This window comes from Pithys albifrons, chromosome 6 (genome assembly GCF_047495875.1).
Source record: "Pithys albifrons albifrons isolate INPA30051 chromosome 6, PitAlb_v1, whole genome shotgun sequence".
In the NCBI taxonomy this organism is placed as follows: domain Eukaryota; kingdom Metazoa; phylum Chordata; class Aves; order Passeriformes; family Thamnophilidae; genus Pithys; species Pithys albifrons.
In genome coordinates, this window is record NC_092463.1 from 30,993,089 (window position 1) to 31,018,627 (window position 25,539).

Here is a 25,539-nt window from a genome sequence, read left to right on the forward strand (position 1 = left end):
ATAATGCCAATGTTTACTTAGCAATAAGTAAACAATGCTTACTATACAATATGTAAAGAAATAAATGGGATCTTATATTGACTTCTTAACAAAATGTTCCTCATTTTTTCTGTTATGTTTGTGAATTGTCTGAGAATTTTTAAAAATATATTTAGAGAAAACAAGTATCTTTGCCTGTGTTCATATAACAAGTTTCTTCAGTTTCCTCAATAATGATTCAAAAATTGCTCAGTTCCAAAAACTAGACATATTATTAAAGAACACTGCTCTTCACTGCTCAGATGACATGCTTAGACAAAACTCACAAACACCAATTTTACTTCAGGATGTTACCTGACATTACAGACAACCCAGTTTAGTAGAAAGCTTTCTACTGAAAGAGAGGGCTTTGTCCTCCACGCAACAGTAGCTTCTACAGAGCAAGTTCCCTGCACTGGCAGATTCTGCTGGAACACCCAGATACAGCCACTCATCACTGGAACTTTTACAGAGGCAGAAGCAAGCAAAGACTTGTGGTTTGTAAGAGTCAGGTAGCAGTAGGAAGCAAAGACTGACCTTTTGGCAGCAACTTACTAATCTGTAACACTCAAGAGTTTAACCAGGAACTGTGTGGTGCTACTTCTTTTTTAATGTAGCACTTTATATGTAAATCTGACCTCTCTGAAAAGTAATGGGAGTATGGCTACCCATTTCAGACATTAAGGATTTCAGTTCTGTTCACTACTGGCATGCAAATAACAAACAATAACACAGACACTTAGGTCATTAGGCTTGAATAAAATTTGGTTGTAATAATGCCAAGGTCATGGGTTCAATCCCCTATGTGGGCCATTGATTTAAGAGCTGGACTCGATGATCCTCATGGGTCCCTTTCAACTCAGAATAGTCTGTGATTCTGTGAATAATAGATTCATTATACTGAGAAATATCATTCGCTCCTTTTCAACTTATAACTCATATACAAAAACATAAGCATCCCTAAACTATCAGCTTTGCAGAGGACTCCACGAATAGCAGGAGTATACCAATTTTCTTCATCATGTGAGATAAGTGTCAAGATCTTCTCACATCAAAGGAGACTCAGGTTAAATACATGTACTTCAGACAACTCATTTTAGAGAAGGAACTTAGAATTCCTACCAGACAGGAGATGGCAATGGCTTCCTAAGAACTCATTACTCCATTTTGGGGGGGAAATAGCCTGGCTAAGTAACTAGGGCACCATCATCTGAAAATTTAGGCTTGCACCAGATCCTGTGATTTCAACTCTACCCATGGCTGAACACGAAGAATGTCTACAAGTACTCATATCAGCTGGACCTGCAAGACAAAGGACGTAGCTATGGCAAGATAATGGATATAGCTTCCTATGTGGGCTGAGGACTCAAAGTTTCAGCTTTTATTTTTGTCCAACAGTTGAACATTGCTATGGTATAATTTCCTTCTTGTGGTCCAAAGAGCAACTAGAAGTTAGAAACATAATTTAACCATGAAAAAGTTTTTCTTTTTCAACTTTGTGTTTCTATTATCTGATCTCATACTAACAATTTTTTCCAAGCATTTGATGAAATAAGAAATCATTAATTTACTATAACCAAACTGGAAACAAGCTACAATTTATAAAGTAAATAATAAAGTAAATTATAAACTAATATCCCACAAAAGATAGGAATTTGAGCTTATATTCTGATTTTGCCTTTACCATTGAAAAAGAAATTCCTCCCCATATTCTCAAGCTGTCAGTGTGAACTCATATAACTTGCTAAATATAAATGTTACTCTTAAACTTCAAGAAAAAGTAGAATCAATGAGGACAAACTGCTTTAACTGCATGACATAAAATCAACTTCAAGTATCTTCTCATGAGAACTGAAGTTCGTCACATCTTAAAATGTATAGTGGTGCTTAAATTTTAGAATTATTACTTAAGATTTAGGTATAGTTAACTACATAAGTAAGGTAAAATCAAGTAAACTTCATGCTTAAGTTTTACGGAGGATGATACTGTGAGGAACTCAAAGATTCCTTTCAAACCCTCCTACCTCCCTGACTTTCCCATGTGCCTACATCCTGTACTGCAGTGGAAGCAATTTGCTTTAGAATGTGGCACAGCTAAGACCAGTACATAAAATTACCCAGATTTAAAGTTACATGCATACTCTGCAAATTAATTTAATCCTTAAAATGCATTCAGGGAGGAAAGAGATCAAAAATGCATCTTACTGTGTTTTATTTCACTATCTCTGTTCTGTTACACAGTGCTGCATTACACTGTCTCAAATGAGCAATGGATATTACTGGAATTTCAGGCACAGACATGTTAAAAACAATCAATAACTGCTTCAATTTTAGCTATTACAGTAACCTCATTCTGACTTTCTGGGATTTCCACTGAAGAGAGGTATAGTTAAATAAAAGTACCATGTACCATACAGGCATTTTTAGCAACACAAAAATGGCACTGAAGATAAATATGCATAAGTAGTTCTTTTATATATATGCATATATATGTGTATGTGTGTGTGTGTGTGTGTATATATATAGTGCTCAGGTTTGCTGCTAGATCATGGAATGTTTTTCTCTCATTATTAAAGCCTCTGAAATACAGCCTAAAGGAAAGAAAGCCGATCTACTTATAGATCAACAGAAGGCATGTGAAAAAGGTTGCTAACAATACTTCTTTTGCATGTAAGTGAGAGCAATTGGCATCCCATCTGGAAAAGCACACTACTCTGAGATAGAAAACTCTTGCTACTGGCAAAGTTTATGGTATTAATTTGTAATGGTGGATTTAGGGAAATGTACTAAACTAATGTTCATTTACTTGCATAATTATGTGTTTTCTACATACAACGACAGGCTTTTATCCTGTCAATACTGGCCCTGAGTTAATAGAAAACAGGACAAGGTGGGTGTTACAAGTATGCCAGCGACGATGAATGTCAAGCTCAGCTCACAGATTTGCTTCTTAGATTTGCTTCTTAGATTTGCTTCTTTGCTTCAGATCTTAGTGCACTAAGATCTGTGCAACGTATCACCTAATGCATTACCCTTCAGACTCTTAAATGTTATTTTAAATATTTTCATTGCTTTGTTTAGATTTGATTATTAATCTAAGAGGCAAAAAGTTAAACTGTATCTTATCTTCTTTACCACTTGATCTGTTAAACAGCCTTCATACCTTAAATCCACTTTAATAAGGCATACAATTATTAAAGCATTACAGAATGGCCCCAGAGCACAAAAGCTCCATTAAATTTGCTTACGTCTAATTACCTCTGCCTGAGGCAGGTGAGAAATTGACTCTGATAAGATCTTTCTTTTACCTTTAGCCAAAAAAATAAAAAGGAAAAATAACTGGGAGTGATTTTCTATCTAATTGCCATCTACAAGTATTTATGGTATTCTCTCTTACAATGAATAGCCCACAAAAGCACTCTTTGTGCACTAACTAGTTCATTTTAAGTTTTTTTTAAGATTGTAGAATACAAAAGACAAGCTTCTGCTTCAGGCATAACAAGGTCATCAATGATGACTACATTGGAAATAGCTTTATCTACTATTCAAATCACCTATTTTCTTTTAAAAATAATTCTGACGGGGAAAATATGTTACATATACTTTATTTTTCTATTTATGTTAGCATAGGCAATGAAAGCATGCTATTTTATGGAAATATAATGGAAATATATAAATGTCCTTCACACAATCCAAAAACTATTATTTTTAAAATGGTAATTTTTTTCCAATTTAAAACCAAGTGTTTTATAGTAGAAAACATGGCATTTGATTCCTTTGTATTTATAATCAACCTTCCAAAATTCAGGGAAAAGCTATTAAACTACTTTCTTTGTCACCTGTAAGTGAATGAGGGAATATGGTATTCTAATCCTTCTACCAGCCCTAGCAGATCCTAGAGAACAACACAGCCAGACCATCATAGTGGTAATATTAAAACTAGTTAGAAACTACAAAGCTAAAGAGGAATAAATAAACAAAATTTTAAAATAATTAATTTTTTTAAAGTAATGGAATTCATCCATTATAAAGGGATTAAAATTCAATTCTACTTTAATAATTCAGGAGAAATTACTTGGCTATAAAGCGTTCTTTGAGGGAGATAGACATTAGCTATTTGAAGGGCAAGTTGCCCAGATAAACCAGCCATCGGACTTCTAATGCAAGACTATAAAACACTTCTTTTCAAACATACATCTTTAACCATTGACGTCACTTCTATGATACAAGCCATTCTTTAGTACAGTGGACCACAAATCTATAGTCAACCCAAAAAGAAAAAGTCCTTTGGTCACACTTTAGGCTTAAAAGCTCATTTGATACTCTTAAATAGAAAACTGCATAGAGGCCTGAAATGAGTACATTGTACCATTAACATGTTTCTCATTTGCTCCTTTGGCTTTTGGAGTACATAGAATCGAATCATAGAATGAACTGGGTTGGAAGAGACCTCTCAGATCATCAAGTCCAACCCTTGATCCAATACCACTGTGATTACTAGATCATGGCACTAAGTGCCACATCCAGTTCCATCTTAAAAACCTCTAAGGACAGAGAATCCACAAACTCTCTGGGCAGGCCATTTCAGTGCCTAATTACTCTCTCTGTAAAGTTCTATTATCCAACCTAAACCTCCCTCGGCAGAGCTTAAGCCCGTGCCCTCTTGTTCCACTGCTGGTTCTACATCATACCATAAGCCTTCACATAAAACTTCGTCTGATCTTATCTTTACATTCAAGCAATAAACAAACAGGTTATCTTTTGCATTTATTTGATACATTATACAAACCTCATTTTACATATCCGACAATGGAAAGGCATGTCAATTTTCTGGTATGCTAAACGTAACTGTAAATACCATATTTTGGAGGTAATGATGAACTATGTCTGTTTGCTATTATGCTTTACCAGCTAAAAGACTGTTGTTATGTAAAATATTTTGGCCCTATTTTGTTTGATGTTAATGTGTTATATTTCCACTAAAAGTTTCACAGTTGCTTTATAATATTGTCTAGTCACTAGTCTGCATCATCTATAAATGACAATACTGTGAACCACTGAATTATGCATGTGCTTTTACCACAAATCAAAACCAAACTATAAGAAAAAAAAATACAAGAAGAAAATATGTTAGGAAAAATTACTTTCCAGCTTTTCCATGTCTCCCTTAAGAATAAATTGCATCCTGGTAAATTAATTATTCAGACATCACTGTTACCGAGCCATGTAATTTTTTTAAAATTTTCTGTATATTAACACTTCATATCCAAAATATAGGAAAAAAATTCTGTTTTTCTCTGTTACGTTGTGGACTTGTCCACAGGAAGTTTCAATAGACCATACTGCTCAGAATCTGAATACATACCAAAAGCTGCCACTTTTATGATTATGGCCTGAATGTTAGATGCTATCATTTCTTTAAGCAACTTTTCCTGGTTCCAACGCCAAAGGTAAGCTAAAGGCTGAAGATTAAGCCTTCTGCACCTTAAAAACAAACAAAAAATTGGATAAAGCCAAGTGTTACATTTCTACACAGCATGACTCATGTAAAATGAATGAAATTTTTTTTTCACCTCTAAATAATTTTTCTTCTATAATTTAAATTATAATAGTTTATTGTTCCTATATTTCAATATTAAGTCCAATATTATATAAAAAAAGAAATAAACTTGTTCTGACAATAATTCATCTATGTAAGATGCAACTCACTGAGATAAAAAAGTCTGCAAGGGAACATAAGTAAAACCATGAGAAAACACATTCTTAAACCTTTTGGGACACAAAGCAATTAATACCTTAGGAAGTGATCACTTTTTTTAACACAGTTAATGCCAGCTACCACTCTGTGATAAATGTGGCACGTGTCACTAGTACAATATGCTGAATTTGTTGCTGCGATTTGGATCAACACCCAAGGAAAAGAATCGTTTAGGAAAATAAATACAGCTTGTAATACAAATTAACAACTTGTTACTGTAAAGTTAATAATTTGCCTTGATACATATCATATATAGACAGAATTTCATACACAGCATTTGATTGTTTATCAAGTTAGACAATCACTAATTTGCACTATTTCTAGGTAATGTTTCTGCAACTTGTCAAGAACCATCAGCTGGTGATTAAATGTGTAATGTCTAGTTCCTGAAAAACTTTAACAATGGGACTAATTCAGAGCACTAAAGATTTTCACTTATTTGTCAATTATCATGTTTTCTCTAAGAGATGATCTTTCTCACATATATGGCCATTCTCCCATATGTTAGCTAGACCCACTAGTATAAGGGTCAAGACTTCATAGTTAAATATATGTTTCATGTTGACATGTAAATGCATGGTTAGCACCCAGACAATCTGATTGGTTTTCTTATTACTTCCATATATTTTAATAGAGCAGAAAGTTTTGAAATTAACAGAAATATTTAGCAACTCCGAATGTAAAGAAGTTCATTAGTGCCTAACTTTAGCTAAAAAATTAGCTGAATCCAAGTCACCAGGATGGTTTATGTGAAACAAGTTTATTTTAAGGGCTAAATCTAGAAAACAATTTTTTGTCACTGAGCAACCTTGGAAATAATCAAATCTGTTTGAAATACTGTGATTTCCTGTCAATCTTTTAGCTATGGTAAAGATGCAAAACTTACAAACAAAAAAGGAGGGTTTCTTATCTAGTAATCAGTAATCATCAAAATGTTTTAAGTGTAAGGGAGAGGAAAAAGAAAGGAGGTATTTCTAACTACAATTTGTCTATGTAAGCTGTAAAGAAAACAAACATGCTCTGTAAATTGCTGATGTAAGCTGAGTTGGCATAGCATTACTTTCACCATTCTTATAGTTTATAAAGGATTCCAGATATTTGCTTTCATCAACAACAAATAACTAATGAATTCATGAAATTATAACTAATTTCTAGCACAAGGTGTTTCTTCATTTTATCAGACATATATAATCTTTTTCCAGATCAAATCAATTATTAGCCTATATAACAGACAATTTCCATTACAAAATCCTCTTTTTAATTAAGATTCTTAATAGAATGACAATCTATCTAAACTTTAGACTGTGCACAGTAGAAATGACAAATGGAAGCTCTTTATGATAAGAGATTTCAGATTTTAAGGAATTAAGGGAGTACATGCACATAAGGAGACTCCTGCATTTAATTCCTGATAACAAGTCACAGGATGTTACTCTATATTAAAACTCTGATGAAAAATAGAGGTACTTGACCACTACACTGTAGTCATTTGACCTGAGCATGCTTTCTGCTGAAATCAAGGACCTGAATCTACTCAACTCTTTTCATATCAAAACTCTGAATATTTTCAACAGATCCAGGGAGACCTGAAGATCAACTGAAAAATCTCATATATTCTCTACTAGATTGTTACTCATGAACACCCAGTTTTAGGGAAAGAAAAAAAAAAGAGAAAAAGAAGAAAAAAGAGACCTGTATTAACAAACTGAGTGCACTGGGTATCAGAGAACATGAGAAGTAAGGCAACTGTTTCTGCTCCAAATTTGAGTTAGAAAACAGACAAGTACTTTCCAAAATATGCGTATTAAAAAAGATTAATATTTTCTTACACATCTTCAACTCGAACTCTCTGGTAATCAGAAAGAATGGCTCCCACAGATACACCCTCCACTCCTTCTTTGTCCTGAAAAAAGACATGGAATATTAATGACAGCAATACGTGATGATTTAAGCTACTCAGTATTTCTACTAGCAGAACCAACAAATAATAATTTTTTTCTGCGTCCAATACATGGAATTAAATAGGCTTCAATACAGACCTTGCACAGAAGAGAGCAGCCCAGCTGACCTACTAATGGTTATTACTCCAGTGGAGTAATCTACTCAAGTACCATTTTACAGAAGGAATAACCAAGGTAACTGAAAAGTACAGACAGATCATCCTTAGGTTTTCCTGACATTCTGACAATTCCTTCCAGATTTTCATGATGGGTGAGGTATTAGCTATCCCATCTACAAATTATGATCAGCAACTTGTAATCATGATGATTAATTTAAACTGTTAGCATTTATCACAGCATGCACCACAAGAAGGTGTGACATTACTCTTTTTATCCTAACACCAGGAGAAGAAAACTCACAGGCAACTTACTCAACATCACCTTTTAAAAATTCTGCTATAAACCAAGGTTTTCCAAGATGCATTTTCTCTGTTTTATTTCAATTATCTAAGGCAACAAACAGCACCTTATTTTTCTTGTAAACACACTGAGGACGTGACATTTAAAAATGTACATCGTTAGAATATTTTGTGAGCTCTCGCATTTCTAAGTTGCTTAAAAGTCACAATCAACATGCTGAGTTTACTTTCTTTCCCTAAAATTTGCTCCACCTAGACTTTAGTAAAACTTGCTTTCCTCTTCTAACCAAGACCGATCGTAACTACAAAGCGTGACCTGATCAGTTGGATTGCAATCCTGTAAAGTTTGCAGCAAAATCTCATCACAAAATTTTCAACTATATACATATGCATCCTGCCCCACACTTCCTCCTTGGGTCTGCTCTGTGATCTCATAAGCTCCTGCTAAGACATGACTGAGCAAGCTGAGAAGTGAAGCGTCCCTTCACCAGCTGGGTTGTGAAGCCTTCCTGACCATACCAGGAATTCTTGCACAGTAAAGGTGGGAACAATTCTGACTGCAACAGGCACATCAGCTGCCCAGCCAAGGTGGGGAACAAAGGATAAGCAGTTATCCTTGTAAGTCTTGAATTTCATTTACCTGAATCGGCTCAAGTGAAACGACATCGTTACAAATTTCAAAATCAAATCCATCTTGGCCAGATGTGGTACAGAATTTAAAATTAATTTCCAGTTTATCAATAAAATTATGCAGAAAGTGCGTTATTCAAAATGATAGTGTAATGAAACATTTTCTGGTTCAGGTCTATCTGGGATAGTCTTCCCCCAATCTATTACCTTATTCTTCTTTACATTAATTCTCACCTCATATTTGCCCAACCAATTCTAAGTTATTCATTTCCCCCTACATTTCTGATGTAAGATTCACTGTGTTTATCAAAATTCCTCACTGTAGTAATTTGACAAATACATCACTATTCAAATTATGTATTTCTACAAGTCATTAATGGATATATCCCTTAATATGAAGCTTGATGCCAAATCATACTGGCTTCATGCTGATGCTTTTCACATATCCAGAATTAACAGTACTGAAAGAAATTGCTTTTATCTGTCACTTGTTCATTATCCAATGAATATCATCATCATTATTATTACTACTATTATCCAGACAATATTACTTCTACTTCCCTTTGAGCTTTCTGTGTAACATTTCAAAGCTCTTTTTAGAATGAAGATAAATCACAGATAGTTCAATTTATTCAACTTGCCCATCTACAACTGCATTTCTTAAATTAAAAAGTTAATACAGTTACGCAAGCAGAGTATTCTTTAAATAAATTTGATAAACTGATTTATGAAGCCTTCTTGAATCTTCAAATGTTTTCCCCATACTCCTTCGTTGATATGCAGTCTACCTGTACTACTAAAATTGCATTTAAGTTGCATTCTTTAAAGTTCTTTTTAGAAAGATTAGAAAGTTAAGTTGTATAACAGTGTTGGAAAACATGACAGCTAAGTACTTTTTATTTTTATGTAAAAATAGTAACAAAAAAACTCCTTCAAAATGTTCACTGTCAATGTTCAGGCATCATCAACATTTCCAGAAATTTTACCTCTATTTTAGCTTATGTAATAAATCAACCACAATTCTAAGTTACCACATGCAAACTATTTCATCAAGTAATTTAACTAAGTAATGTTTTTGAAGTATCTGATACAAACAAACACATGGGTACACAACTGTTGTCTCACAACTAGATTAATCTCCATGGCTACATAAATACACATATTGGCGGCTGTTGGAATGGCAATCCCAGCTCCCGCTCCCAGCGCTGCTCCCAGAAAGATGACAGGACTCCAAGAAGCAGTGGAACAGAAGCACTTTATTAAGGCGAAACAACTCCTTTTATAGGGTTAGGATGGAACTCTCTGGAAATATGAGTGGTACCTGAATGCCCATGGGTGGGGAACAGGATTGAAAAACACACCAATAACTGGTGCAGGGATTCAACAACTGACCAATAGGGGATCGTGTCCAACAGCCAATCAGAGTTCGAGGGTCTGAAAGAGGTGGGAAAGCAGCCCTGAGGGGTGAGGGGAATAAAAACCTGGGTAGTATCTCTAAAGGAAAAACGAACAACTAGAACGCTGTTTGAATAACCATTACCAAACAGGATAAAACATATATAACGTAAAAAAACATTCATTAAATGTCCATTAGAATCCCTTAAACTGTCACACTACATTGATCCTCTTCAGGGTAAGCTGGTTCACGGCGGTCCTTGTCACTATAAATCCATTGCTGGTAAAACCTCTTCCACTGATTGTAAGATTGCCCTTCTCCTACATATCATAAACAGTTTCCCACATTCTTTTATCATAATATCACTGAATGGTTTGAGTTGTAAAGGAACTTACAGATCATCTAGTTCAATACCTTTGTCATGGGCAGGGACCCTTTCAACTGGATCAGACCTCTGAAAGCCTCAGCCAACCTGGCCTTGAACATTTCCAGTGATGGGGCACCCACAACTTTTCTGAGCAACCTGCTTTGTAACACACATATTTCTCATAAAAAAATAAGGTGTCTATTGTTATCATGATAGTATTTATTATAATGCATTACATAACTGTAGTTACTGCAATAGTTTCTATTATACTCCATTTTATATATTTCCAATATATATATTCTCCTAAGAATGGGAAATAAATAGGTGTATCAGAGATGTAAGAGTAACTATACAACAAACTTCCATTTGTAATTTCCCAAATACACAGATTCACAGAATCTCCTGTTCATCCATGAAAATGGCAACTGAGTGGCCCAATACATTTTTAACAAGCTCAAGGAGCCATAAAAGTATTTTTTATTCATTCTATTTTTCAACTTCAGTCAAAATGTATATATTAGCAAAGATCCTTGGTAAGAAAACTCCCCCAAATTAAAAAGAAAAGTATGTGGAAGTGTAGACTTAAGTGTTCTGTTTCTATACAAACACAATACTACTCCTATACTAAAATGAACTGCTGCATACACCTGTTTGTTTGGGATTTAAAGAATTCTAGTCATGACTCCTAGGAGATCTCAAAACCACCCTATAGTAATGGAATTTAAAAAGCCACAGATAGTCGCAGAACTTCTACTACACAACCATTGAAACAATAGCTGAAGTTTGAAAAGTATATGTCAAGATTACTTCTAGGTTTTGTTTGAGGTTGGGGTTTTGTTTGTTGGCTTTTTTTGCAATTATCCATACCTATAACATATTGGCATTGTGGCTGTGTGCCTGCATGAATGCATAGACACACACATCAACACATATGTCTGTGTATATCTATAGCTACATTCGTATAAATGTACAGATATATACAATATATCTTAAAGTTAGAAATGCTAGAACAACCGTAATTGGCAGCTTGCTTACAACTGACACTGCATCTGATTTAAATAATAATATACAAGATTGTCTGCACTTATTCTCGTTTATTTCCTTTTGAAATGGCAGTACATCATATCATTTTGCAGTTGTGGTTAGCATTCATGTTTAAAGAATTCTCACAATGAGTTATTCACAAGCATCACTCTTCATTTAGTTCTTCTGATGGAAAAAGCAAATATAAACTTCCATCACTTTCCAGACAGCAGCTTCCACAAGGAGAAATATCAGTATACCTAATACATGCTTTGAAAGGGGAGAACTAGTTAATATTACATACTATGAAATGGAATAAATTCAATTCCCCTATTTTGTCCAGTTCAACAAATTAAGGTTGGAGTGGTACAGATTCAAGAAATAAGATTTGAAAGAAGGATGAAGTATAAGATTGAACAGACAAAAGCAATGACCTAACAACCTTTATAAACCCCTCAACTGAACAAAGTTTACATAAAGCCTTGCCACACAGTGTATTCAGCTCAGCACTTGAAGCACACAAAGAGCACTAACTGAAATTTGTTTCTCACTGGATTTACTCTTTTGTATTGAAAGAGTTGTTGGACATCTTGCAAACAGATAGGATTTTTGTTTGGCTTAGAGTTGATCATGGTTAGCAGAGAATCCATCCCAGAATCAATAGTGCCTCCACCTTTTAATGTGGAACCTGATCAGGTTTGGTTCCATAAAAACTATATTCACAAAGCTACGTGGGTAAAGCAAGGTGACATCTGCAGGCTAAGTGTCAGGGATCTGCAATGAACTCAAAGCCAAGGAAGCATATATGTGGGAAAATTCAGAAGCAAAGATGTTAGATGCTCTATCATACAAAAAGTAACAGAGAACAGGAAAACATTTGAGGAAAGTTAATAAGAAAGGATGTGCTTTTTCTTGGGTTGTTTGGGTAGGGATTTTTTAATTATTATAGAAAACATCATGTACTGTTAATTTAAGAGATTATTTAAAGTATGTAAAACTTCAGTAGTATGTTGCTACAGCAATAGCCTAGTCTACAATAAAAATAAATTGCTTCTCTGAAATATTTGGATAATACAGAGAGCACTTTTACTCAGTACAATATACTCTGCCACAAAGTATTACAACACAAAGTATGAAATGTACACATAAAAAGAGATGCTAAACACAGCGGTATACAGATGGTAACAAACTTCTTATTTTCCATGTGACATTTTAAAAGTGATTTTTTTTCCTTCAGGACTACTAGAAGTATTCATTTCAAATGGCAGGTATAAAAATAAACTTCTAAAAAGCAACTAAATAACAAATTTTTAGTAGCTTTTTTAAGTGGTACCTAAGATAAAAATTAATTTTAACTCTAAGTGAAATTACGCCATTATTGTATGTCTTGTTATAATCATTAATTTATTCCTGTTCAGAGGACAAGAAAAATAATCTTCATGAACAATTGTTTTAGAATAGCAAATTGATCTTTGCAAATGTAACTGTACTAAAATGTACAATTTATGTTTAAAGCATCCTAGTTTGAAAGTTATTTATTATTTTACATAGTTTAATGAATAACAAAATTCAAAATTGATGCTCTTTGTGTATCATAAATTACTTTTAGCTGCACTTCCTGTCAGAAAATAGTATAAAAAATTTAACACTTTTGTGAAAGCTCTAAAACATCGCTGCCATGAGTATTCTTACTGTTATGCTGTTGTTATGGTGGCTTGTACCCACGTACAATTCTAACATATTGCATCACAGCTCAAGTAAAATATAAATGGAAATGTCAGATTAATTTATACTAGCACAATCTTATTTCAATTTTGATTTTTTTTTTTTACTTGAATGACTGAAATTCAATTAAGGATAGTAACTAATTTGAGGAAACTTTTACATATGCACTGTATCATACAACACTGGTATAAGTATTCTACTGGTAAGTAAAAAATTTATTGCAGTAGCATTAGTACAGAGGTTCTCTTTAATTTCACATTTTCATGTCTTTACTTGACCCTCTCAGAGTTCAGCAAAAAAGAAAATTAGTGCTAATATTTTCAATTTAATTAGTATATTACATGCACTGTAACTATTAGTGGGAAATGTTATATTAATGAATGTTAAAGTTAGCTGTAAATTACCTCCGAGTTATTATCAATTTCCCAAGTTACTGCTCCTTAAGATAACCCTCTCCCTATGGTCCTTCCCGTAATTTTTCTTTGCCTGATAAACATGATGATTAAACAGCACACAGTGCAAACCTTTGATACTTTTTAAATTAAATCCATGCCCAGCCTAAGGGCTGCATCTGATTTCAACTTAATGTGTCAGTTAATCAGATAAAAAATTATCAGCAACTCAAAGAAACAGCAGCCTTAGGCTTCATCAGCGCCAGAGAAAGCTGAACAAAATAAGACATACAGACAATATCACATTATGAGTAAAGGTTACTGTTAAGCATGTCACTGCACAGAACTATTCACCACCTCAATAATGTCTATCTTAAATGAAATATCGCATACAACAGCCAAAATAATAACAAGGATAAAAGAAGTGCTAGACTTGTGCCTATATATGCCTGTTCATGTGTATAGCAAGAAAATTTGCATGCTGCCATTCAGAAAAATGAAAAATATTCCAAAAATTTAGTGTTTAGAAAAGATCCTTGTAAGAAATTGAAGTATAAAAAGGCGAAGATCAGTCAAACTAGATAAAATTTTTAACATTTGCTTCACATATTTCCCATAACAGAGTTCACTTTTATTAGGAAGATAAAATATATCATCTCTAAATGAAATTGCTGTTCCAACTAAAATCCTCCTTAAAGCTTGTATGAGTAACTTCAAATTAAAACATGACGTATGTACAGGAGTGTGACTAACGATATATACCTTAGTAACAGGACTTTCAGGCTTCTGCAATTAAGAGTGGATAATTTTTAAATATGAGCTTTGCCTTATAATTTGTGAAGCATTCTAAGATCACTGATTATAGTGATTTCAAACAGAGTAAGTGATTTTTTCTAAGCTTTGATAAGTCTGCCAGATGCAGCTGAGAGTAATCAAAGACAGTATGGGAATATCTGTGAGACATAAGGATATAATAACTCTATGTCACATTGAAAACCCACTTGTTTGGTAAGGTTCTGCAGACCAGCTATGAAACACACAGTCTTGTGGATTATCTGAGACTTTCCTGTCTTCCACACAGGGACCTCAAAGCATGTTTATCTCATGCCTTCATTCCTTAGGAAGAAGTAGTTCCAAAAACAGAAATTAATTTAATGTGGATTCACATAAAATCCCTGTGTGAACACTCTTCAGTAGTCTTCAGTGGGCTTATTTTAACTTGCTTGAAAAATAAATTACTTTTTAATAATAATAACTTATACAAGGTGATAATCCTATCCACTAATCCACTTTAACAGCTAATTAGCTACATTTTTATGACTGCTTTGCATAGGACATAGGCACAGTACCACCTTTAAGCCAAACTGATGCCCTAACTTCAAGAGTTTTACAAATGTAAGCACTGAAACACTCCATGCACATGTGTGAGCACACACACACACGCACAAAATCTATTGATTCAGTGTAGGGGGGTATTCGTCAGTTCTCAGTCATGGCCTTCAGTATCTGATTGCAGTGCCATAATAAACACATCTAATATGGTCCTCTTGCTTCCTGGAAGACCCAAAGATTCAGGGAGATGGTGCAGCAGTATATTTCTTTGCACATAAGCACATACACATACCACAGCAAAGGAAAAAGCAAAAGAGATAGAAATACCACTCTCAAAGTCTAATATCAAACAGAAGTGTATTGAAATACTGCAACTCAAAAGGCTAGAATTATAAACAGGAGAAAAAGAAAACCAGGAAAATCTTCCACTACAGCCACACACCACACCATAAATGTAGGTTTTCCTGATATATTGCTTCTCCATTTAGCTGCATTTACAAGGTGAACAATTAGTCTTAGTAACTATAAATAATTCATTAATGAAATATTTTTATACTATCTTATATGTTAACTATTTTCATAGAAGACAAGGTGCTATATCGTTTTAGATACCATACTATTTCACAAAACATTTTTTATAAATTACTGATTGTAGATTGACTGATTCATTTTTTTCCAATTACAAAATGTCATACTAAACCCAGTGCATTTAGTAACACTCAATATGTTAGATATACCTATTAAAAACATAGAATAGTAATATATACCTATCAAAACCTGTAGAATACAAAATAAAAATCAATAGATTTCACAATAGTGGTATTGTGAAGGCTACTTACGGACTTTTCTACAGAACTGTAAGTTTTTGTTTTCTTTATACCAGTTAACTGAATAACTGTTAACTGAGGCCTCATTCCAACCCTAGAAGCTACAGCCTTTGACACTGAAGCAAAAGTCGGTAGCTGAACAAAAAATACCCATTTTTAATTGCATTTTCTGCAGAGATTTGGTTTCAAATAAATGTCTGCTTCACCTTTGGGACTTCCAACTCTTAAATATTCAAATAATTGCAGGGCAAACTTGCCTGCAGTCACTTCTTTCAGGAAATCTTATTTACAAAATTACCTCAGCAAAGACTGATTACTTAATTTAATAACAAAATTAACATGAACAGCCAACTACAGATTGAATAAAAGACATTACATCGTAACAACAAGATGCCAGTGGATAACTCCAAAACAGTTAACTAACAATTATAAGTGTTGCTGATTGTAAGTATCTATTTTGCAGTCAAGACCAATTATTTAAAAACCAACATATACAATCACATGTGAGTTCTTCAGAATGAAAAAAGTTAAAAAAAAGTATTTGTGTTATGACGGCAGGTACTGGCCTACATCATGTGTCAGATCAATGTCTTGATGAAGACAAACCACTTACTGAATCAAGGAAAAGGTCAAGGGAACACTAGTATGTATTTTCTAGTTAAGGAAAGAGTCATGATTTAGATAATGAAACTCAGTTCACTTGCATATGCTCTGACCTCGGACAGGCAGAATTTCACTCTTGGATTTCTTTTTTTAAACAGTGTCTTTAACAAACCAAAAGAGCCAAAAGTCAGCCTTGATAAATTAAGTTCTTGAATGTAAACACAAGGTTTTTTTTTAATTTGCCCTGCATTAGGTGTCGACTACATAGCTTCCAGGTGGGCCAACTACTAGATGCTAATGACAATATACCCCTCTTCAATGAAGACCGACAAGACACAGATAAGGTACTGCATCTACAAAAAACCTCTGAACAGACTACAGTTTACTCTGGTTACATCATGGTTTGGATCATTTTACTCATTAACAGATTTCCACTAAGGGAAGCTTCTCTAGGATAATGTCATACAAGAATTAACTGTATAGTCTCACTTATTTCTAGATGAGTATTGTCAAAGCAGTGTTATTTAATTAATTATTTTAGAACACATGCTAGCAAATATTGAGGTACAGAAGTAACTCGATTCTTATTAGTAATTCTGTAAGCAAACAGTTCTTTTTGAGCAAGGAAAACTGCAGGCATGACAAGACATGATACCAAGTTTTTCATTTGTAGTCCTATTACCATATACAACAGGACAAGACTCAGAACCATGGAAGAAAAATGTCATAAATGAAAATGAGATCCCTTGTCCATTAGAAACAAATGTTCCTTTCCTTCCTTATGTTTTCTTGTAAAGAATACAGCTGAGAGCAAAGGAATTTAAAAAAAAAAATCCAAAATTAACTCTTAGATGCCACAATGTGACATTAAAGTACTCGCCTGCTTATTTTAACACATTCTAAATCATATAAGAATTTCAGATTAAAGAAGTCAATTTTACTGTCACTAACAAGTAGATATGTTTATATAAACCTAAGTAACTCATTCTCCTATGTACTACAGCGGAGAACATCTTTCAAAATTGCACTTCGTATTTATGAAATCTATGTAACGTGCATCAATACTCACACACAGATGTACATGCACTCTCGCATTGTCAATGAACTCTAGTTACTTTAAAAGGAAAAATACTTTTAAGAATATGACCATTTGCTAATATTCTTTTATGACTTCAAACTACAAAGTACAAAAACTTTACCTCTTCAAGGAAATCTTTTAATCATACTGAATGTTCAGACTTTTAAAATTTCCAGTATTTGTAGGAAAGAGCTACTGAAAGTATTTATAAATCATACTCTCCAACAAAATTTAACTGTCAAATGTAGCTTTCTAGCAACTAGCCTTGAAGAAATAGCAACTGGAGCACACTGTACTGGAGCAAAATATCACGTTCTATAAAAGGAAATAAAATTTCCCTTCAGGTTGACCAATATATAAATCTATTCAATGCAATATTCGAACAAGTCACACAAACATTGTCAGAAATGTTCATCACTACTTGCCTGAAATATTGATCAAACTCAGCAATTTGAAGTACTTGAATAAAAAATATATAATATGATAGACATGAAAAACAAAGTTTTAACCTTACAGTGCCTTGATGAAAGAGATGGAATTTCATCAGTAAGTCTGAAGATTCTTAACATAGACTTTAACAAAACAGCTAATTCACATTTATTTCTATGCTGAGCCATGTCCCCTGATAACATGAACATAGATTCCAAGTCTTAGGAGACATATTCCAACGCAATATGAAAATATGCTCTCTGACAAGCTTTAGAAAGTTTACATGAAGAATCAAATCTTAATTTTCATTAAACTGATTAGCAGAAAGAATTGAGTTCTTCCCAGTAGTTCTTATCACAACAGAACCAAATATTTTTCTATATTACAATTTCAGTTCCAAATATATATGTACTGAATGAATGTATTTCAGACACCTCAGCTGCAGCCACATAAAGTCATAAATCTATTAAAGTTGTCTATGTCTACCTTTGTTTAGATATGGTAATTTGGAAAAACAAGAATTTAAGGACAACATGCTCCTATTTACAATAAAAAATTTCTATATTAAATATTTAGAGCTTAATTATTAGAATCAATTAATACAGATAAGGAAATGAAAACACATGCCTAAAAAATCGTGCAATATTAGTAAAAGCACATTAGATGTGTTGCAAGATTGTTATACTCATGACAGTAGGTCAACATTGCCTCCAAATTCCCATTTTATACCTTCTACTCAATGAATATACTGCAACAAATAAGAATTTACAGAGTAGAAGCTGACTGGATTTCAGGTCTTTGAGGAGAGAATAATTCATGATACAATGCTCCAGTATCAGTCCTTGCAGCTACCAGTATGTACAACCTGACTGTGAATTTCTTTAATTTCTCAAAGAAGTCTCATAAGTATCCAGTCTGGTCCAAACTTCAAACACCCACTTAACTGCACTGCATTAAGGGTTTTCACGTGATTTTAATGAAAGAAATCTAAAATTGCCTTCTATCACAGTATCTGGCAGACTAGTAACTACTCTGATGCAAACATCAATATCAGGAATGTATTCTACCCTTTTAACAAAAGAAATTTTTATAGGTCTTTGATTGGAAAAAATGGAGCATTCTGAATGTAATAAAAAAACTGCGTCTTCAGCAGTGAACTGATGCATGTCCATTACTCAAGGTGTGGAATTCTTCAGCAACAGCACATGCCTGCCACTTCAAGAGATGAATTGAGAAATTTAATTTTGTTAGAGCGGTCCAAGTGGCTAATCTGATGCAAACAGATTGTTACCCTATAGAGAATTTGATCAGGTAGCTTCTCGCTAAACCTTTATTAAATTCTTCAACATATAGTTTGATTAGGCTTGACTTGGTTTTGGGGCTACAGAAAAAGTGTCTCTGCTGTTACATCTTGTGACAAGCTGAAAGTATATTCTTGAAATTAATGCTGTGTTAGATTGTTCCTCTCCTATCTCTTAGTACCTTTTATTGGTACCCTCCATTAAAGTCAAGGACAGCATAAGTGTGCGTGGCCCAGAATAATAATGGTCAGATACTTTCTACAAGCTTTGCAAAGTAACACCATTCACTCTTTGGAAAAGACTTATTCTACTAATAATGAAGACAAACAGACTAAAGAGGTTTTCAGCAGAGTTTATGGTCTGTTTTATCCTTAAAACACCTTTGTTTGTTTCTGCAATGATTTCATATTGATACTGTGACTAGGTATCCACATAACTGTATTAGTCAACTTTAATGCAGTCCATTACATCATGTCTCTGCATATCCCATGCCAGCATTTAGTTCTTCAGGGATTGTAGGGTTGACCTTGGCTGGACAACAAGTGCCCATCAAGCTGCTCTATCACTCTCCTTCCCAGATGGACAGGTGGGAGATGGACAATGACTCGTAGGTTGATACAGCAGTTTACTAAAGCAAAACTGCAAGTTAGTGTGTGCACAAGTGAAGAGGAAAATTACAAGGTTTATTCTCTACTTCCCATTAGTAATTGATGTCTGGCCACTTCTCAGGAAACAGGGCTTTGGCTCACATGGGAGTTACTGAGAAGGCAAACACTGTAAACAACAAATACCCCCTAGTCTCCTCCTTTCCTTAGTTTTTATATCTGAGCTGATGTCACATGCTATGGAATATCCCTTTGGTTAGTTTGGGTCAGCTGGCCTCATTGTGTCTTCTCCCAGGATCTTGCCCTTGACTGGGGGAGGAATGTTACAGTGCTGATGCTGCGCCAGCACTGCTCAGCAGTAGCTAAAACACTAGTGTATTATCAACACCTTTCTAGTCACCAATGCAAAGCACAGCACTGTGACAGCTGTTATGGGGAAATGAGCTCCATCTCAGCCAGACCCAATACAGGGATCATGCAGGATCTACTCACAGCTGTGGTGAGACTAAATCTTCTGTCTGAGTTCAAGTGCCCATGTTCACTATTTTATTTGCTGCTTTATCTTCTGATGCCCTTCCAAAATGCTTGTGACTTATTTAAAAGGGAGAATTCCTCACTTTCCAAATGAGTTAGAACAATCTTATTTTCATATAGTATTGTACCACACAGCAGGCACAGGACAACTCTGGCACAGACAGAATATCCAAGCTCTATTCGCTGCCAGTTGCATTAATTTCAGCATAATATTCTCAAAATCAATTTAAAAAAATCACAAAAGCTAATAGGCTTCCCCTACAACTATCTCAAGTTAATTCAAATTCAATAAAAAATAATTAGAATATTTAAAGCATGTATTAAAAACATTTTTCAGATGTACTGAGCACTACTCAGTACCTCTTCAAGTACTTATTTCTGGTTGGTAAAATGCACACAAGAAATGCACAAAAAATCATCAGTGTCATTGAAAAAACCAATAGTAATTGTAGATAAACAAATAAATTTAGTACCCAGATTACAACATGGCTTCTTCCTTTAGCATTTTCACAAAAAAAAAAAAAAATCCCACAAAACAACAGTCTCCCAGGATGTCCTGTATTAAGAACCATGAGATTGGTTTGGGCAGTCTGGTCGAGCAGTGACCACACTTTCCACTCAGTTTTCAAAATTTTCTAAAAAGTTGTTTTGTTGATATTTATTTGAACTGCTAAAGCCTGCAAGAGTCTGATTCTAAGTTATCATCATAGGTTTCACTGTATTAAAGAATGTACACAATTAAGTTTGCATTAATTGCACCTTTTTGCTTTCTAATACATAGAACATGTAGTATTTCACAGTGAGTAATGTTTCTGCAACATCGCAGCAGTTCACTTATTCTGAGCCTTCTCTCTTCCTACAACAGGGTTTATGTGCTCCATAAAACAAGGCACTCATTTTAATTACAAGATGTGGGGCTATTTCCCACTGACAGATCCTCATTTTCTTTCCAGAACATTGCCTTTTTAATTTCTAAATCACTTGTGTATCATTGTAACTAACACATATTCTGGGAATACAGCCCTGCTTGGATGTTCCAGATCAAAGTAATCTGTTGATAGCAACAATTTTTTCTCATAAAACAGAAGTAGACCAAGTAGTCTGAAAAATCCTAAACATAGCAAAGAACCATTGATTTCAGCCTGCACACAAGATAGAGCTCAGTCAGATGCAGAATGCCATCCTTTTACTAGGAGAGTGTAAATGTATTTCAAGGAGTTCAAAGGGACTGGATCACTGAACAATTCAATCCAGCCCAACTTTTCTGCTGGAGCAGGGAAAGAGCAAGGCAGGAAGGCCAGGATGCAAGACTCCAGAGAGGAACATACTGTCTGTCAGATCATGCTTCTGTGGATAAGCAGCAGCAGTAGTACTGAAAAGGGTGCATAACCTCATCAGAAATTACGGGGGAGTAGCGGGGAGAAGCCAACCTGATTTTCAAAATTTTTTTTTAAGGGAATCAAAATGGTCATTTCTGGAGTTCAATCAGTATTAAAGGATATTGAGTACTAATGCCTCAAAACAGAACCACGTTTTAACTTAAATCTATTAAAAATAAATTTAATTCATGGAAGATAAATAGTAAGTGTTATTGTAGTGATCTACAATAGGAGACAAATATCACATAGCATAGACCACAGAAAAACTTCTTGTACTTCTGTGATATAGGTGTAAGTGTTGCATTTCATGTAACTTAGAATGAAAAATCAAATCTCTGGCAAGTTTCAGACATATGTAAAATAAATGGACCATTTGCTAGAGCCAAATTCTGATGTATAATTCAAAATTGCCACCCATTTTTGTTGTATCATTAACAACTAGTAGTGCAGTTGTGGAAAACCCTGCCATGAACACAAAGACATCTTTTCTTAAGTGTATTTTTTTGAAAGATATATTTGTATACAAGGGTGTTTATAAATTCAAATTTAAAGCATTATTTTATTTCCAATTTCCATCTCTCGGAATGTCTTCCTTTTTTTTTCTTTTTTATTTCTTTTAAACTGTACAAATACACCATGCATTTTTATCCCCTATAAATTTTGTACTCTGAATTTTACTAATACTTCAATATTAACAAAGAACATGCAGATAGCCTTGGGTTTGTGAGGTTTCCAGATTTCTGTGATTTTTGAGGTATTTTTGCAGCAGAGGATACAAAAGATACTCCTTAATCTTCTTAGTACCAGGACAAAACATATTTTAAACCAAAATAAAAATCATTACATCATGAATCTTAATATCACTCTGTGAAAAATAATATCATATGACTAGAAAAGACCATGCCTTTTGGGAGACATATTGTGTTAAAGTGGATTATTCTTTTAGTAGTGTAATGGAAAGATCTGCCACCTAGTCCCAGAAGAAAAGAAGAAAAATCAAAATATTCACTTAAATGGCAATACTGTGAAACGGATAGGGCAAAATAAACCCCTCAGAACTGTAAAGTACTACATATAGATACACACATCTACATGTACACAAAAAAGGGCAGTTAAATGCCTCTCTGACATCCGATCCCGTCAGATCTCGGAAGCTAAGCAGGGTCAGCCCCGGATTAGTACTTGGATGGGAGACCTCCTGGGAAATGCCGGGTGCTGTAGGTTCTAGTCCTGAGGACTTCACTGGCACCGTCCAAGCTCGCTCGGCCGTGGCAGATGAACCTCAGGACTTAAACGGTGGGGCCAGTTCTGCGCACGCTGAGCCTCACCTAAAATCCACTGCGCAGGCTGGAAGGGCACAGCCACGTGGGGACAGCCCTTCCCAAATCTTCGTTCACGAAGTTTGGCCATACATGTACACACAGGAAACCACATATTATGAAATTTTATCTATACATATTTTTATTCAATTCTATACATATATATTTATGTATAGATTTTTAAATTCTAAAAGCTAATTTTTTACCTTTAGGCTTATGTGGCAAATATCAAGATGCAGTCACATCATGTATACTAGTCTGGATCACAATTTCAAATAATATATACAACTCAGCTCTATGCAAAAATTGTGAGTATTCTTTTTCAATTTTCTGCACATTTTGTGCCAGACCATATTCTAAACAGCTTTTACAAAGTGATAATGTTTCACTGACAGTGTTTTGTGTACTTCACATAAAATTAAATTTCAGAGAAACCTTGAGAAAAAGAAAGCAGAAAGCTAAGCAATACAGCATGTTGCTCTTTTTGACCCACAAATGATTATCAGTTATCTTAGAACTTATGACAGTTTTCTCAAGTCCTTAAGGAGTCTGACACCATTGGTATATCTTTTAACACTGCATTTATGTTTATATTACAATACAATAAAACAGCAGGAATAGTATCCAAATTACTTGGGCATTGGATGCTTTATTGAAAATAACAGTACTACCATAACATTAAAAAAATCAGACTTCTTAGAATGTGCTAAGTAATCACTGCTTTCCATTCTGCATGTGAATGATGGGATAACTTTTGGAAGGCATCATCAACTGGAATGACTACTAGGTCTTTCTCTCTAATGTAGGACTGCATGCATTAACAGTAAACACTAATCAAATTGAATAAATAATGGTATGTCAATACTTGAAAAGTCATTGTGAAATCAGTGCAATGCTAATTATTTGTTGTTACAATACAGATGACTTCATCATTACAGCTAATATTTACTGTTCTTTGTCAGGTATGAATAAAAAGCAGAATGTAAACAATACAACCACTATTCTCTCCCTCCTTTCCCTGAGGATTGCTACTATAAACCATAGTACCAATGGTACAGTAGTCAATTTATTCAACTGTATCACAAATTTTATCAGTATACTTTCATATTATTTACAGCAAAATTTTCTCATTCTCTGCCTTCATTTATTGTTCAGTTAAGTCCACATCACTGGGATCTTTAAAAGCTTCACGAGAAAAGAGGCAATTTTTAGAAGTGTTTTGATTTTTGGTAGTACTTTATTTTAGAAATGCAAGGCTAAATTATGTTAATCCTCTCAGGCAAATCTAACAGCAGCTACATTCAAACATGGGCAAACTTATTTCCCATTTTTCTACCAAGAACTTCCATTATTTTCAATGTCAAGGAAAAGCTTAGCAAGATTGGTAACTTGTGATAAGGGTTTGGAGGTGCACTGCTACCACCAAACCCAGCCTGTCCCTCCAGATGAACCCCATTTAATGAGATGCCTTGTAAAGGCTCCAAAAAGAGAAATTTGAGTTACCCTTGTATTTAGTATCACAGGCAATCACCTACAAATCAAAGTTTAGCAAGTAAAACAGTAATAATAAAAATCCATTTTCCATTGAAAGATTCTTATCCATAGATACTTCTAAATATTCTGCCTAAAAGACTTTCTGCAAGTGTCCTATTAGATTAAATGCGTACTTAAGAAAATTATTCAAAGATAGCAGATATGGCAATTATGCTCAAAGCATAACAAAACAAACCCCAAAAGACAATTATTAAAATTAGATATAGTTAGACTTGGTGGTTAATACTGTAATCACTATATGCACTTTGAAAAATAAAATATAAAACCAGATATTAATCCATTATAAAAGAGTTCAGCAAACTAAGTCAAGTTAAAAGAGAAGGGCCTACTGCTTTTATATTATGTTTACTTTAAAGTTTAACCAGAAAATCTATTTCAAAGCAAATGCTTCAACTCCTAAGGACTTGCTTTCATGAAGTGTACATGCCTGGAACAAGGTCAGACAAGAAACACTTTGCAACTTACGCTGAGACTTTGAAACTCAGTCTGAATTCTACTCGAAGAGAAACCTATATAAGCTCTAATGTAGGCAACCACTAACTGAAGTGACTGAATGTTATTTTTGTTTTCATGATGCAGCCTTCTCCCCTCTTCCACAGAAATGAAACAAAAAACTATTTCATTACTTCAAGAAAACCAAGCTTCAACAATGTATAGGCAGAGATGTCCCTGCTTTTTCAATAGCTTTCAATGGTATGTTTCTAACAAATAGAATTTACAATATTGAATAAATAATTGATTTTAAAATTTCTTGCAATTATGGAAAAGGCACTTACTCAACCAAGACAGTCACTGAAACTCCTGTGTTGGTTATTACTTTTGTTACAATAATTTTTAGACATTTTCGGTCAGAAAAGGACCATCTTGCAACCCAATAAACTGGAATGATACAGTCCACAAAATAACATTT

General features: G+C 34.2%; 1 protein-coding gene across 8 annotated transcripts in view; it reads right to left on the reverse strand.

The window, feature by feature from the left end:
- DPH6 (diphthamine biosynthesis 6) overlaps window positions 1-25,539 on the reverse strand; it is a 200,990-nt gene that overhangs the window by 148,411 nt on the left and 27,040 nt on the right. For all 8 annotated transcript variants that reach the window (XM_071558029.1, XM_071558027.1, XM_071558025.1 and 5 more), the window contains 2 exons: window positions 7,606-7,679; window positions 5,384-5,502 (listed from right to left, as the gene is read on the reverse strand). In XM_071558029.1, coding sequence (XP_071414130.1) covers window positions 5,384-5,502; window positions 7,606-7,679 — 193 coding nt within the window. The remainder of the gene's footprint in view (window positions 1-5,383; window positions 5,503-7,605; window positions 7,680-25,539) is intronic.